This window comes from Cajanus cajan, chromosome 4 (genome assembly GCF_000230855.2).
Source record: "Cajanus cajan strain Asha chromosome 4, NIPB_CcT2T_4, whole genome shotgun sequence".
Classification (NCBI taxonomy): domain Eukaryota; kingdom Viridiplantae; phylum Streptophyta; class Magnoliopsida; order Fabales; family Fabaceae; genus Cajanus; species Cajanus cajan.
This window is the reverse complement of record NC_138520.1, coordinates 3,144,517-3,162,107: the sequence shown is the minus strand read 5'-3', so window position 1 is coordinate 3,162,107 and position 17,591 is coordinate 3,144,517. Positions and strand designations below refer to the sequence as shown.

Here is a 17,591-nt window from a genome sequence, read left to right as displayed (position 1 = left end):
AAAAAGAGGTAAAATTGAGACTTAACATCAATCTATATATATTGTTAAACAAGTGAAAATAATGTCAATTGGTTACATTAATAAATTTATAAAAAATAAACATTCAAATAATATTTTTGACAAAATTTTCTATCAAAAATAAATTTCGTTATTTCTGACGGAAATATCCATCAGAAATTTCTGATAGAAATATTGGTCGAAAATTTTTGATAGACATCCGTTGGTAATTTCTGACGGACATATCTATCGGAAATTTTTTATGAAAATATCCGTTGATAATTTCCAACAGAAATATTCATCGAAAATTTTTTAAGGATATTTCTATCAAAAATTACCAATGGATGTTTCCCCGTTAGAAATTATTGACAAATGTTCATACAAATATATTTGTAAAAAATTACCGACAAAATAAATTATTTTTGACAGATATTTTTTTTCAACGTCCCTTTTTTTTGTAGATTTATATCCGTAAAAAATCTGTCAAAAATTCTCTATTTCCGATAAATAATACTTGTTTTCGACGGATTTTGACTATCAAAAATTAATATTTTCTTATAGTGTTTATATTATTTTATTAATATTAATTTAATTACAGTTCAATTACAATTAAACATTGAATTAGTATTTTAATCAATTAATTAAGTCAATGACTGATCAAATTTTAAAGACATTAATTTTAACGACACAAAAGGATTATTTGATATAATTGAGTTATTGGATTTATTCTATATATAAGATAATTAATGACCCTATTAATTATATTATATATAGAAGAATCAATAGAAAAAGGACATGAAAATTTCTAAATGAAATGAAATCACTTTTGTTATCACGTTAAACAGTTTTTAGGATGGGCGAGAGGAAAAGAAAAAGGAAAAATGTCTTCATATTATTATTAATTTAGCTAAAAAAATATACAGATTCGATAGTGTAAAAAACTATAAAGTGAGCCACATATAATATGATAACAAAATTAAAAGCCAACAACTCAAATTAAAACTCAATGAACGTTTAATCGCATAACTTACCCGATTTGTCAAGTTAGACGCCGTTATACTTGATCCATAAATCAACCATGAATTTCACTCGTGATCAGGAGATGATGTAGGCCCACTTGTTCGATGCTTTGAAAAAAGGGTATACATAAAACTTGCACGCTTCGAGGCGTACTCTAATCCTGGTTAATTGTGTTATCTTTGACGCCACGCATCCCATTCAAAATAGTTAGAATCTAACAAAAGATACATGAAATTAACAATAAACAGCGCTTCAGCTACGTGACTAAAAATCCTTAATCACTACTTGGTTAGTTGAAACTTCACAATAATATTGTTCCACACATTCTGTCCTTTTTTACTTACTAACCTCATTCTGTCACCGTGTCACTTACTGCGAGTGTTTGATTGATCACATGCACAATTATTTTGCGAGATACCACGTAAAGCAATCGCAACAAGTACTCTACGCTTGCTCTTGTGATTAGTTTGAGGTCCCACTCATATATATAGGGTGCTTCTAAGTGAACCTTGCACTACTGCTCCTAAGTAGAGAGAGGTAGCTTTCTCTATAAGATCTTACCTAGAATTCTAACTATAGTTAGTTCTTTTGTCATATCAAAGGGAAACCGAGAGAGCTAGCCTCAGTGAATCATCATGGACAAGTTGAATGGGCTGAGCCACCTCTTCATGACTGTGTTTCTTCATAACTTCGCCGTGTTCATGGTGGTACCAGCCATCACCGATGTCACAATGACTGCTCTTTGTCCCGGACAAGATGAGTGCTCACTTGCCATCTACCTCACTGGTTTTCAACAAGCGGTCAGTATATAATATTTCATCCAAGTAAATGTTTATTCTGGTTTAATATAAATTTAGAAGTGTTTTTGAAATTTTTACTACCAAAAATATTTTTTATTTTCTGTAGAAAAACTCCCATTAACACTTCTAACTTATATCTTCTTCACTCATTCTACTTCCTATATGTTTTCGTTCCTTAATCTTTGATTAGGCGTGTGGATGTGTATAGTATTGGTGCGAGGGGAAATTTAGTTGAGTGAGTTCTTAGATACTTTAAGCTTTTGATCTAAACTACTTTTTATGGGAGACTCTAATAAACTATTTTAATAACGAGTTTTCATTAATAAGCAACACAAGACATATATATACGTAAGGAACAAGTAATATGAACTGTTGTGTTACCAAATAAAAACCATTTGACTCAATATTTAGCAACAAATTTTGTAAAGTGTGTGTATTTTTATAGGCATCTTTCTACATATGTATAAATTTTAATCTTTTGGTGAAAAAATATGTGGGTGTTGTTGATTCAGTATGTTTCTGAAGTTGTTAGTTCCGCACGGTGCACGTCCAGGCATTCATCCTTGTTGTGACTTTATTTTATTATTAATGAGATTTAATACTTTAGATACTTAAAAATGATCGAGGTGATACATTGTTTTTTTTTTCTTCATGAATATTGTAATTTTTTGTACATTAATTGCCTTTCATGTTCTCTTAAATTGTGATAAAGTAAACATATATAGCTGCGAGTTTGAGATATTTATTTCATATCTATTTTATGTGACACATGAGAAAAAGAAAGGTTATTTGGTTATTAAATTGTTGTTAATGAGATCAATTAATAATTTATTTGATCAAATTCAATATTGATAAAAAAAATGTGAACGAAAAGCTTGATAATAAAGTACTTCATAAACAAAATTAAAATATATATTTGTGCACTAAATTATTGTTTTTTTAAGAATAATGTTATTATACAACCATTATTTCTAACAATTTTTACACATTTACATTTTTTTAATCTCTCTTCTTTAGGTCACCTTTCTTATTACAATTTTTTTCTTATCTCCTTTGTGTAACTTGTAAATATTTGATATGTAAATAATATTACTTTTTTTTTTTTGTAATAATCCTATGATTTAACAATAATTTTACCCAAAATTATTTAAGCTCGTGACTACTTACAAGCCTTTGTGACTCACAAAAAATACAATAAATTAAATTATTTTTTAAATAAATAAAATTGCATAAAATGTCTGATTAATTTGGATCAAATATGATTTTGAAAAAGTTGTTATTTAGATTGTTTAGTATAATTTTCTTGTTAGACACAAACCGAACGTGTTGATATATGAAAGACACCTTCATTGATGTATCCATAAATGATTATTGATGTACCCATAAAATTTGATTGTTTTATAGACAGACAACCTCAAAATTCAAATTTCATTTACTAAAATAGGTAACTGGTCACTGAGATAACGTCCCTTCGTCTGTTTAGGTAAGCCTGTCCCCCACTCAACAAAGAAATTTCCTTGTGATTTCGCGATTCTTTAAGGCTCCCATTTTCTTTAACTTATATTGTGATGCTTTTTCCTCGAGTTTTCGTGGTTTTCCTTACATTTTCTATTGCCTCGTCGTATGTGGACTAATGTGTTTTTTATTTTGATCAACAACACTTTTATGTCCGTAGTGTATTTGTCACTTTCTGTGGTCCGTTTTAACTGGTCCGCTTATTAAATCAACTGATAATTTGGACTAAAGTGAAAACGAATTGGGCCCAACAACGAATTTTCTAAACATTATTGCACTTTAAAAGGATCTAAAAAACTAAAACCAGTCACAATTGTGGAGAGCTAACCTTCAGTAGGTTTAAAGTGAAGAAATTGCACTTAAAAAAAAGGTATAATAATAATTATTAATTAAAAATTAATTGTTGATGTTATAACTAATATATAATTTTATTTTATAAAAATTTGATTTGATTTTAATTGTTAATTTTATAATCAATAATTATATATGTATTTTATCTTATAAAATATACCTCTTCACTTTACATTTAAAAATAAAATATACTTTAATTACAAGAAAGACATTATGAACATATCACTTTCAATGGTATCCACAACTATGGCCCGCAATCACATTTTATCGTGCTTACTACAAGGACTCTAATGTATTTCGTAAGCTCTTTTAATTTGTTGATTTTGTTAGAGAAATAACATCATTTTTTTTTGTGTGTGACAATTTTCTCCCTTTTAGTTGTTATAAGATTTTAGTAATATCGATGACATAAACGAGTGATTTATGCAGATGATAGGAGTGGGCACGCTTGTGATGATGCCACTTTTGGGTAATCTCTCCGATAAGTATGGTAGGAAGGCCATTCTCACAGTCCCTATGACTCTCACAATCATTCCCATAGGTACTTTTTTTCTTCAATTTCTTCCCTTCATTTAGTTGATTTCGACTATTTTTTTTTTTTTTTGCAAAATATTCATATATTTAAAATACAACCTAAGAAATAGTTTTGATTCGAACCACTTGATGTTTTTCACAGGCATATTAGCTTACAGCAGGACGAAAAAATTCTTCTACGTGTATTACGTGTTTAAGATTCTCATTTCAATGGTTTGCGAAGGAAGCGTTCCTTGCCTCGCTCTAGCTTACGTGGTAAGTTTCTCTTTACTTAAAAAAAGTGTAGCTTTTCGGTTAGATAATTTTTTATTCGGTAAATAGACTAATAATTTTATTTTATTTTAACATTTTTTATAAGGAATATTTTTTTCATTTATTAAAAAATATTAAATGTACGTATTATTCTTCGTAAAAAGACGTCTTCTTTCATTTGAGCAAATAAAAACCACACAAGATATATTTTAAAGTACAGGAAGATGATTTATTTTTAAAAAATAAAAAAGAACATTATCAAATTTATGAGAATTAAAAACATAATTTAAATGAGGAATTGTTGTTAAGTTTTAGGTCATTTTTGCCATAATTTATGAGAATTAAAAACATAATTTAAATGAAGAATTGTTGTTAAGTTTTAGGTCATTTTTACCCAGAGATGACAATAGGCCAAGACAAATAGTAACTCTTTATCACCCATTGTGTTAAAAGCTTAGTGTGAGTATTTATTTAAGAAATATTCATGAAATTTTTATAAAATCTGTGAATATTTATAATATTCGTACATATTTGTTAAAATGTAAAACATTAATAAAAAATAAAAATTTAAATGAATTTTAAAAAATAATTTTGAAACATATACATATTTTAAAAATAATTTTGTAACGTATTTTTATATTAAAAATAAACAATTACAACTTATATTTATGATAAAAATAAATTAAATTAAATAGCTTTAATGTACAATTAATATGTGTTTATTACTTGTTACCTAAGTAATAAATGTCTTAATTATTTATTTACTATTCATATAGCAGATTTTATTGAGGAGGGTTCAAACGACACCGGTGTAACTTTAACTAAGTGTTATACCGTTCAATAACTTTATATTAAATGTGAATTTTGTAAATTCAACCGTTAGATGAAAAGTTCATATCTCTTAGATCATATATGTCAAATTTTATATTAATCTAAGATGATTTGATACTTCATTCTCATAAAACAAACACGTTTGTTTTATGAGAATGAAGTATCAAATCATCTTAGATTAATATAAAATTTGACATATATGATCTAAGAGATATGAACTTTTCATCTAACGGTTGAATTTACAAAATTCACATTTAATATAAAGTTATTGAACGGTATAACACTTAGTAAAAGTTACACCGGTGTCATTTGAACCATCCTCGATTTTATTTGTAAGTATCGATTTTCATTTTTGTTATCCCTAATTTCACCCGCTACCCCACCCCCCACCCCCAACCAAATTTTTTTTTCTTCTTATCCCTAAGTTATTGAAACTCTTCATTAAAACATAAAAATAACAAACAAAATTAATAATTAAATCATTATTATTATTGAATAAATTTTACACAAGACTCGTTTAAAAGATAATTATTTTTTGGTTATTTAGTGAGTTTTCTTTTGAAAATTTATTTAGTGAGTCTTATGCAATATTTCACATAAAATCAAACTAATATTAAATAGCGTAATACTTCTCAATTGAGTAATTAATTTAAAATTAGACTTGATACCAGTCTAATGTACGGCTATAAATATTTTTTTCTTAATATTTAATATTTTATTTTATAAAATATTTTTATTACTTTATAATTACGAGTAGTTTCTATTACATTTATGTTATTTAATTTAATATTAATTTTATTTTATTTTAGAAATTAGAATATTATTTATTATTTATTTTACATTGTTTAAAGATTATAATAATATATAATTTTTTAAATTATAAATATTAGTAAATATCTTTATTAATATTATAAATACCTTCGTGCTATTATTTTTTTTATTAAGTAATAAATATTTTTCTATTCTAAATAATTTAAATTTTAATGTTATTTTAATATTAATTATTGAAAATTCAATTTCCACACATTATATATACAGTAAAATTGATGTATTTTGGTTTAAATATATTTATATTTTATGAGCAATTTAAAAATCCAATTTGTATGAGTAATATTTTTAAAAAAAATTATGTTTATTATAATATTTGTAATATTTTTATATTATAACTATAATAAAAATTTAATATTATTTTTATTTTTATATTTTATTTCTATTTTTATATTCTTTATTAGTGGTATGTTTTTTGCTTTGTTTTTTGTTAAAACATTGTAAATATTAATCAAATATTTATAATATTATTTTTATAGTATTATTTTACATTTTAAATATCTATTATAATATTATTTACTATTATAGATAATTTGAAGTTTAAGAATATTCTAATTTTAATTAATTTGTTACATGTGTATTAGTTTTTATTAAATTTAATTTTTTTATAATTATATTTAAAAATATTATTATAATAATATTACTATGACAATTATATATGCTTTAAATATTTATTATTATTATTTTAAATATTTATTATCTATCTATATTAGAACTTAGAAGTAGCAAAGTATGGTGGTAAGACACAACACAACATAAAATTTGTTTATTTCCCTTTGAATATATTTTTTTCAGGCAGATAACATTCCAGAAAGTGGACGAAGCACTGCATTTGGAATTCTTTCAGGGATAGGGTCCGCTGCATTTGTGTGTGGCACCTTATCAGCTCGATTCTTATCTACTGCCCTAACTTTTCAGGTATTTTGCTTTTATGCTAACACATTATCCTTTTTTTTTCTTCTCTCTAATTGCAATGCACCCTACTAAATCAATCTCTTATTTTTCTTAATTGCAATGCTTACACATCTTTCTTTAATTAAGGTTTCCACTCTTATTGCGGTGATTGGAGCAGTGTACATGAAATTTTTCCTTCAAGATTCAATCATTGATGATAAACATCTTTATACCCCAATTATTTCACAAGGAAAGCCCACGATTTCTAAGGTCAACGGAAAACTGGAAAGTAACAAACATGTTTTTAAAGCATTGCATTTTTTGAAAGACCTAACCTCCATCCTCAATAGTAGGTGCGACTCTTTTCCTAACTTTTTTTTCTAAACAAACAAATATCATTGTTTTGTTTGTCATAATTATACATGTATGATGTAAACTCAAATATGCAGCTTGACTATTACTCAAGCAGCAATTGTTGCATTCTTCAGTAACCTTGCAGATGTTGGCCTTCATGGTTCAATGATGGTATATTTTTTCCTTGCTTCGTATACTTTTTTTTTTTTTTTTGTATATCTTGTTCAAGTTCTACTTAATTTTTACAATTTAGACATTGTATGTATTCTATATTGATGTATTTTCATTTTTAACCTTTAGTGTTGGTAAAGGCTCAGGCGTTTTTATATCACTATTAGAGTTAGAGCTAGTTATATTGATGTGATATACTGTATTCCTTATTGGTTTTGGTTCCGTACATTCAAACCAAATCATCTAGTACGTCAAAGCACATTGTAGTTGTATATCTTCAATCATTATATTTCTAATAGATATTTAAAGTCATACTCAACTACAAACTTCTAAACTTTTTATTTAGCAAATTATTTATGTTTAATTTCTTACATTTTTGTACCTTTTCAATATGAAGTAGTTAACCAAGTCAACTTGAAATTTTTCATTGCATTCTCTTTGGCAAGTTAATCATAATATATAGCATAATCTTCAATAACACTTTTTCTTTGTATACAGTATTTCTTAAAGGCTCGATTTCACTTTGATAAGAATCAATTTGCCGACTTAATGGTCATTTCCGGAATTGCAGGGACCGTGTCACAGGTATTTTTTAAATGGTTATATTTTAATTATCAACGTTTTTCTTTTTGTCCTTCCATAAATTTTTATTTTCTTTGAGAGTTTATACATTATGAATCTAAACAGTGAATCTTGTCTGTCATATATAGCTTCTACTTATGCCCATTTTGGCTCCTATTTTGGGTGAGGCAAGACTACTCTCAATTGGACTATTTTTTCATTGTATACATGTAAGTATTGTTTTTATATGATGAAATTGTGAAATACTCACTCATTTATAAAAGTCTAAATTCTTAAAATGGATTGGGATGCAGATGTTCCTTTACAGCATAGCATGGTCCTCGTTGGTATGTCTTTAATTTGTAACTTTATTTATAATTACAAGTTAGTTTCTATTACTTATTTTTCGGCATGTAATAACAGTATAAGGTTGAAACTTAAGATAAGAGTGGTTGATTATTATTAGCACTTATATATATATATATACTTCTATTATCCCCTTGTTGCCAAAGTTTCCTCTTTTTATATATAGTTTAATTGCTAGTGTGTGAATGTTGGCAGGTTCCTTATGCTTCAGCCATGTTCTCAATTTTGTTTGTTTTCTCACAGCCTTGTGTGAGTTCATTTCCTCATTTTGTCTCTCTCATTGATGTTTGTTTTTCCCTCTCATTTTTTAAAATAAGTATTTTCTTCAAAACATAATGTTTAGTAATTTCTTATGCATCTTGCAGATACGGAGTATTGTTTCTAAACAAGTTGGGCCCCATGAACAGGTACAATGTTTAGTGATTTCTTATCCGTACATCTTGGAAAAAAAAACTTCAAATTTGTTCAATCCTCTCATTAATCTTCCTTCTTTAGGGAAAGGCTCAAGGTTGCATCTCAGGCATATGTTCAGTTGCACATATTGTTTCTCCCTTGGTTTTCTCTCCATTAACTGGTGAGAGAATTTTTTCATGACATGTTATATTTATATTATTAATAAAAGTTATTAACAAATACTTCTTTTCAATTGTCAGCCCTCTTCCTCTCTGAAAAGGCACCTTTTGATTTTCCTGGATTTAGTATAATGTGCATTGGATTTGCTTCGGTAAGAACTACCTTTTGAACTCTATATTTCTTTTGTTCTTTTATCGTCTTAGTGAAACTCCACTGTTATAGACGAAGTCCAGTATTACATATGTAAAAAGTAACTAGTCTATGTATAATATGTTATAAAGTTGAACTACGACGATTTGTTTACATATTATAAAATCACAACATGAAAGTAACCATATAATGTACATTATAATCTTTTGGTGTTTGATTTTGTAATATTCAAACCAAGGGTAAAATCAAACTTTGATATATATGAATATGAATAGGTAAACTAAATTCTAAAGTTCAAAGCTTTATGTACATTTCATGACTTCATGTAATACAATTATTTTTCCAACTCATCTATATGAGTTTCTCTCATTCAGGTACTGATCATTAATGGAATATAATAGGCAATTATTTTAATTTGTTTTTGTATTAAATAATTTATTTTATATATTATTATATTTGAAGTATATTCATGCCCTAGTTACCTTTTTAATTGACTTATATTTATGACTCTTAATTTTTATGGTTGCAATTGTATTTTACAGATGATATCTTTCGTTCAGAGTATGATGCTTAGAGTGGTTCCTCCCATTTCGAGTTAGACGAAGAGAAATTGACTAGAGCCCTTAATTTTAAAGGCAGTTAATATTCATTAAGTGTGAAACCAAACTCCATTTATGTATAAGATACCGTTACTTAGGAACAATATATGATTATATTTACTGAATTCTTGAGTAGTTGTAATCATATATGATGTCTTATATGTAAAATGTACAAATGAAATGTCCCTCAAAGTGTTTCACTTATTTATTTATATATATATATATATATATATATATATATATATATATATATATATATATATATATATTTAAAAAAAATCTATTTATTTTAAGAATAAATCTATCGATTAAGTTTCAACTCTCATGAACATTATTGTTAGATTAATAATATAATAATAATTTAAAAAAATTCCACTCGTTATATAGCTCACAATAGAAGATACCTACAACTCCTACTTGAATCAAATAAAGGTAAGAAAAATATATTAGTATCTCATTTATAAATTAAATAAATACAAAATGCTTAAAAAGTTTACGCAGAAAGAAAAGTGAAATCAAGCCTGAAAATTGTGGCATTATTGGAACGAAGAAAATTTGAACAAGATCGTCAAAGAAAATTTGGGCTTGTGTTGTTACATAGTAAACTTGAAAGCACTAACTACAAATTAACCATCGCAAAGTAAAATAAAACATAATTTCTCTAATATAAAAGATAAAAAACCCTAAACTTGAAAGCACTAACTACAAAGAAAAGTTCTACACATTCCGAAATATGTTCCGAAACATATTCCGAAACTTAAAAAAAATAATTTAAATTATAAAATATTAAATTAAATTATTATTTTATAATAAATTTATTAAAAAATATGAATATTTTATACATTCAGACGCTGTTTCGGAATTTCTCTTCATGAAGCAATTCTCAACTACAAATTATACGGAACTTTTGAGATCCATAGATGGCACATCTTTCATCTAATTTTTAAATAGATAATATCATTTTAACTCTTATTTTTTATTTAATTTTAACCCCTAAATTATATATTAAATATCGTGTATATTGTAATTTAAAAAATATACTAACTTCAAGAAATAATTTTAAAAATAAATTAAAAAATTATTATTTTTAAAATTAGAGAATAATAAAAAAATTTGTAAAAAGATAAAATAACGTATGTAATTAAAAAATGAAATTTATAAAATATTAGTTGATTTTTATTTTTATTTTCTCTTACTTTAACGAATTACTTTATTTTAATGGAGGTGAATAATTTTTCCTAAATTTCTTATTTTTAATTAAAGTAAGACTTAAATTTTTCTGGATATATTAAATTCCTGCCACCTGTATGAATGTAAAAGAAACTATCCAGAATGGTCGAACATATGTTTGATCGTATCCTCTTAGCATGAAAAATAAATAATAGGCGACTCAACCAACTTTGCCCATTTTTCTGTCCGTTACACTTATGCAACAAAAAAAAGTAATCTAAAAGAAGAAGGAAGAAGCATAACTCACCTCGTGGTCGTGCTGATGGGAAGTTGACAGGTGTTAAAGTCTGAAATATTATATTAATAGGTAGCGAAGAAATACAAAAACATTAATGTCCAAAAATAGAGGCGAAGGAGAACAAAGAGAACGAAGCAGAGGCCAATGGCATTAGCTTCCGTTTCTAGCTAACGCAACCACAATATTTATTCCAATCGGTTTCGCCGCCGATGGAGTAATAATGCGGTAACGCCGTTCCGTAACGTGATAGCGAGCGTTTGCAGATTCCGCGCGCTTAGCGTCATTCAACAACGCTCCCTATCACTCTTCCATCAATGCCTCAAAAACGGGACAACGTGGTGTACCTCCACGGCACCCTCGATTTGGTCATCGTGGAGGCTCGCTTCCTTCCCAACATGGACATGCTCTCCGAGCGCATTCGCCGCTTCTTCTCCGCTCTCAACACCTGCAGCACCTCCATCACCGCCAAGCGGAACAACCGCCACAACCGCTCCCGCCACCGCAAGATCATCACCAGCGATCCCTACGTCACCGTCTGCCTCGCCGGCGCCACCGTCGCCCGCACTCGCGTCATCTCCAACTCCCAGAACCCCTCCTGGGAGGAGCACTTCAAGATCCCGCTGGCGCACCCCGCCGCGCAGGTGGAATTCTACGTCAAGGACAATGACATGTTCGGCGCCGACCTCATCGGAACCGCCTCCGTCTCCGCCAAGAGGATCCTCTCCGGCGAAGCCATCAGCGACTGGTTTCCGATCATCGGCTCCTTCGGGAAGCCGCCGAAGCCTGACTGCGCCGTGCGCCTGGCGATGAAATTCACGCGGTTCGAGGACAATCCCTTGTACCGGTCCGGTCCCAAAATGGATCCGGACCGGTTCGTGGTTCGGGATTCTTATTTCCCGGTTCGGCACGGAGGGGCGGTTACGCTGTATCAGGACGCGCACGTGCCTGATGGGATGTTGCCCGATGTTGAGTTGGATGATGGGATCGTGTTTGAGCATGGCAAGTGTTGGGAAGATATATGCCACGCTATTTTGGAAGCACATCATTTGGTTTATATTGTGGGTTGGTCCATCTTCCACAAGGTTAAGCTCGTCAGAGAGCCTACTAAACCCTTACCTAGCGGTGGCAATTTGAATTTGGGAGACTTGCTCAAGTACAAGTCTGAAGAAGGTTTGCGAGTTTTACTTTTGGTTTGGGATGATAAGACTTCGCACAGCAAATTTTTCATTAACACGGTATTTTTCTTTATTTTCCAACTATATCTCTTTATATGCTTCCTTGCTAATTTACTATTTTATATAATATAATATAATATTCACCATGTGCATCATTCAGATTTACTTCATTTAGTAATTTTTTTACTTGCAAGTTGCTTGAAACAGACATATATTATATAGATTTACTTTGTTTGCCATTTGCCGATTGTTGAGTTTTTATTTTTGGAACCTTACAACTTAGTAATTTCGGTTGCAGACTGGAGTAATGCAAACGCATGATGAAGAAACTCGAAAGTTTTTCAAGCATTCTACAGTTAGATGTTTGCTGTCACCAAGATATGCCAGCAGTAAGCTTAGCATTTTCAGGCAGCAGGCATGCTTTATGCTATGGTTTAGTTGCTTTCCCAGATTTTGTCATTTTTCTGTTAGAAAGTTCTTGATACTTAATCATGCTTGCTTTCCATCCTTTCAGAATATCACTAATTTTAATATATGCAAAGGAGGGTGGATCCCAACGAGATTTTTACATGACAATATAATATGAACTTTTTTGTGCCTTCTTCTTCATAGACATTAAATAGTGGAGGCCCGGCCCATCAAAATCTATAAATGTCTATGAAGACTGAAATGGACACAAAATTTTGACAAGACAACAAAATCATGTGAAAATGTAACATGAAGTTCATTCCATGATAAATTCCTTCCCCGAACTTTACATTGATGTGTTACCAGGGACGGAGGCAGATTGAAAGAGTTGGGGAGCCAATTTTCAAAATTAATTAAAAAAATATTTATAACTGTGTATTTTTAAATAATCTAGGAATATATGATAGAAAATATATTTACCATAAAAAAACAAACATAATTTTTTAGAGACTCAATATTATAAATATTGATCATTAGTTCCACATATTACTTAGAACTTAAAAAAAATAATAAAAATGGATACTTATGCTAATTTTTTAATGAAAAAAGTTCAATTAATTATGTCATAAATATATACTAAATTAGAATAAATATGTTACTTATGTAGGTTTTCAATCCTTTTTATTGAGTTCCTAAGTTTGGATCATTCACAGATGTTAATAAATATCTTTTATTCACTTAATCAATATAAAAATAATATTAATAAAGTCATTTGGTTACAAATACAATTATCTATAACTTTAAAATAACAATATCAAATTATAAAATAAAAATACTATTAAAACAATATAAATGATACTAATATAATTATAAAAAAAAAACAAAAATACCTTTGTCTCTGCAATAAAGAATATAAAATATTTTATCAAAAAGTATAAAAAAAATACTTAAATATATTTTTTACACATAAATATAAAATAAAATTAATTAATGAATATACATATAAAAAATTTGTAATTGACAAAAAAAAAAGTTAAGGGGCCAAATCCTCCGTCCCTGTGTGTTACTGAATTAGTGGGCACTCGTTCTTATTTGTATTGCCCACAAACCTATATACCTGGCATATGTGAACTGTTAATTTAACAGATGAGCTATAAAGAAAATAATTTAAAAAATGTTAAAATATACCTGGCATATTTTTGAATCCCCCAGGGATTGGTTTGCTAAAAATAGATTTTTTTTTCTTCAAAAAATTGAAAAACATGTTGACTATATTACTTGGTGCCAAACTTCAGGTTGTTGGAACACTCTTTACACATCATCAGAAATGTGTGATAGTTGATACTCAAGCAAATGGCAATAATCGGAAGATAACTGCATTTATTGGTGGTCTAGATCTTTGTGATGGCCGGTATGATACACCCGAGCACAGAATTTTACGTGATATTGACACTGTGTATCAGAACGATTATCATAATCCTACATTTTCTGTAAGTTCATAATTTCTCAGGATACCTTACATTACTTATAAGCCGTTTCGTTCAATGAGGCTAATTATTGACCTAGTATTTTTCTTTTGGTCTATAAGTTGATAGTGACTTCTTGGTTTGAAGTATTAATATTCATACGGACATTGTTCTATATTTTAACTGTTTACATGTTAAAAGTAGTCACAAAAAACTCTCATGCCATCCTTCCACTCATTTAGCAGGTTAGGCAATTTGGCATGTTATAAATACATTATTGTTATTGGCACTGTGCATGTAATAGTAACTTCGTAAATTAACATGAAATTTTGTCCGAGGTTTTGTTTGATACCAAGTTTGAGATTCCCAGTGTACTCTTACCAACTGAAATTTGTCTCTTTCCCTTTTAATAATAGTCAGGAACCAAGGGTCCAAGGCAACCATGGCATGATTTGCATTGCAAAATTGAAGGTCCTGCTGCGTATGATATCCTTACCAATTTTGAGCAGCGTTGGAAAAAAGCCTCCAAATGGTCTGAGTTGGGTCGAAAACTTAAAAGAGTGTCTCACTGGCACGATGATTCTTTGATCAAGATAGAACGCATCTCTTGGATTCTCAGTCCTTCTGAATCAATTCCAAATGATGATCCTGAACTATGGGTTACAAAGGAAGACAATCCTCAAAATTGGCATGTTCAGGTTACTAGTTCACTATCTTTAAAGTGTGTCTCCTGTTTATTTATTTTTTTTCAACAGAGGATGTGTTTACTTATACTTTATGTTTCCCACAGGTTTTTCGATCCATAGATTCTGGCTCTTTGAAAGGATTTCCTAAGGATGTATATGTAGCTGAGACTCAGGTAAATTACCCAAACATTGAGTTGCTCTGTAGTTAGATAAATGTCATAAAACCTTTGGATTTCCCGATCTCACTAAATTCTTTTTGATTGCCATTCATTGCAGAACCTTGTTTGTGCAAAAAATTTGGTCATAGACAAGAGTATTCAAACAGCTTATATACATGCGATCAGATCAGCTCAACATTTTATTTATATCGAGAATCAATATTTTATTGGATCATCCTTTGCTTGGCCAGCTTACAAAGATGCAGGTTTTGGCAGAATATTGATGCTTACTCATGTAACTTATTGCATCTGCATCTGCTTATTGCTCATAATTTCTCTATACGTAACTATGACTAGTATTTAGCTTGTAAAATGCATTTTTCTACTTTTAAGCTCAAAATGCTGCAAAACTATTCTTTTTTTTTCTCCATGTAAATGGAACTACTACTTAACACGTTTGATGAATGACAAATTGTCTCTAAGTAATTATAAACTATGTTCTACGGTTGTGTTACATCACTTGAAATATCGTTGTTTTTCCTTCAAAACACACCCTAGTGGGAGTGGGACAAGACTTGGTTTTGGCATTGATCTTTTTCATAAATTTTTTATCAACATTTTCTACTAATCTAAAATTTCATTCTATGATCAGGTGCTGATAACCTAATTCCGATGGAGTTGGCACTGAAGATAGCCAGTAAGATAAGATCCAAGGAGAGATTTACAGTTTATATTGTCATTCCAATGTGGCCCGAAGGGGTCCCTTCTTCTGCTTCTGTGCAAGAGATACTCTTTTGGCAGGTAATATATAGTGTAGGGAAAATATTTGAAAATATTGCAAGTGATATGTTTATTAATTAAAAAAAGGAATTCACATTTTCAGGGACAAACTATGCAAATGATGTATGAAGTCATAGCTCGGGAGTTAAAATATATGCAGCTAGACGATAGACATCCACAAGATTATCTCAATTTTTACTGTCTTGGAAACCGAGAGAAGTCAACAACTATCTTTCCGAGTTCAAATAATACACCTTCAGATAATGGCGAAACGGTAATCATTCAAAACATTTTGCGCATTATTAATGGAAGGAAAAGGATTGAAGGCCGTAATTATTTCCATGGGCTTATGTCTCTTGGATCTTCAAGTTCAAATAGTTGGTCAATTTTAACTTCACATGGAGTTGTGTCTAGTATGAATGTGAAGTAATGACCAATTTACTTGTTGGTAGAAATGTAGTTCAGGATTAATATTCTTATTTTATGTTTAATAACATCAACATCTTTCTATAATGATCTTCAGGTTTCAGCCTCACAAAAGTTCCAACGGTTTATGATTTATGTACATGCGAAAGGAATGATTGTGGATGATGAATATGTGATTCTTGGGTCTGCCAATATCAACCAACGATCTATGGCTGGATCCAGAGATACTGAGATAGCAATGGGTGCATATCAACCCCATCATACATGGAGTGAGAAAAGGGGACATCCACATGGTCAGGTCTGTAGAACAATTCATTCAGTAATACTCTAAATTTAACTACATAGTTTTTGCTTAGCCTTTTTACGCCCGATATCTTTTGTGGAGGATTTGATTAAGGTATTATTTCATATTTGCAGGTATACGGGTATAGAATGTCTTTGTGGGCAGAACACATGGGGACCATACAAGCTTGCTTTAAGGATCCTGAAAGTTTGGATTGCGTGAATAGCGTGAACAAGATTGCTGAGGACAATTGGAAAAAGTACACATCTTATGAATTTACTCCATTGCAAGGGCACCTTTTAAAATATCCTGTGTCTATAGATGCCAATGGGAAAATTAAGTCATTACCTGGACATGAGTCTTTCCCAGATGTAGGTGGCAAGGTACTTGGCTCCCGGTCAAACCTTCCTGATGCTCTAACTACATAAAACCATACCCTTTTAATTTTGAGAAATTATTAGTTAATTCTTCATCACATAATTTCTAACTAATTAATCTCTATATAACATGTACTTAAGTATTATTAAAAAAAATTATAAATTAAAAACTTAAATATATGTTATATAGTGATCGGTTGAGATAGTAAACACTTACTAATCTTGAATAACCTAATAGTTTATCATTAATTTTCACGTGAAATAAGGACCCTCTCAGAGAAGAGAGGGATGAATTGCATTGCTGGCATAAAAGGGTCGTACCTTGCCCCCCAAATCTCTTTGAATCATCTACGCTTCGGTATAGTATGTGCAACGGGCTGCGTATTGTAATTATTAATTAGTGGACTGCATGTCACAGCCATATTGTATATTTTTATTGATTGATTCTTTTCTACCAAGTGATCGGACGCACAATAAACCACTATATCTTGATTCTTGTATCAGTCACCCCACCTGAAGGAAAGCCATTGATTTGAAGGATATTTAACATTTCAGTAGGAAATTTTTT

At 29.8% G+C, this 17,591-nt stretch overlaps 2 protein-coding genes across 2 annotated transcripts; both read left to right on the top strand.

Annotated features, from left to right (window-relative positions):
• Window positions 1-1,526: 1,526 nt before the first annotated feature.
• LOC109802027 (Major facilitator superfamily protein) lies at window positions 1,527-9,988 on the top strand. The gene is made up of 14 exons (XM_020363218.3): window positions 1,527-1,817; window positions 4,113-4,224; window positions 4,360-4,472; window positions 6,924-7,046; window positions 7,170-7,375; window positions 7,472-7,547; window positions 8,046-8,132; window positions 8,258-8,338; window positions 8,423-8,455; window positions 8,670-8,723; window positions 8,840-8,881; window positions 8,970-9,048; window positions 9,128-9,198; window positions 9,740-9,988. The coding sequence occupies exons 1-14, from the start codon at window positions 1,653-1,655 to the stop codon at window positions 9,794-9,796; spliced, it is 1,299 nt and encodes a 432-aa protein (XP_020218807.2). The 5' UTR covers window positions 1,527-1,652; the 3' UTR covers window positions 9,797-9,988.
• Window positions 9,989-11,306: 1,318 nt separating this feature from the next.
• Window positions 11,307-17,137, top strand: LOC109802026 (phospholipase D delta). The gene is made up of 10 exons (XM_020363217.2): window positions 11,307-12,499; window positions 12,738-12,854; window positions 14,143-14,337; window positions 14,730-15,011; window positions 15,104-15,172; window positions 15,276-15,423; window positions 15,810-15,958; window positions 16,041-16,211; window positions 16,461-16,661; window positions 16,781-17,137. The coding sequence occupies exons 1-10, from the start codon at window positions 11,579-11,581 to the stop codon at window positions 17,072-17,074; spliced, it is 2,547 nt and encodes an 848-aa protein (XP_020218806.1). The 5' UTR covers window positions 11,307-11,578; the 3' UTR covers window positions 17,075-17,137.
• Window positions 17,138-17,591: the final 454 nt, after the last annotated feature.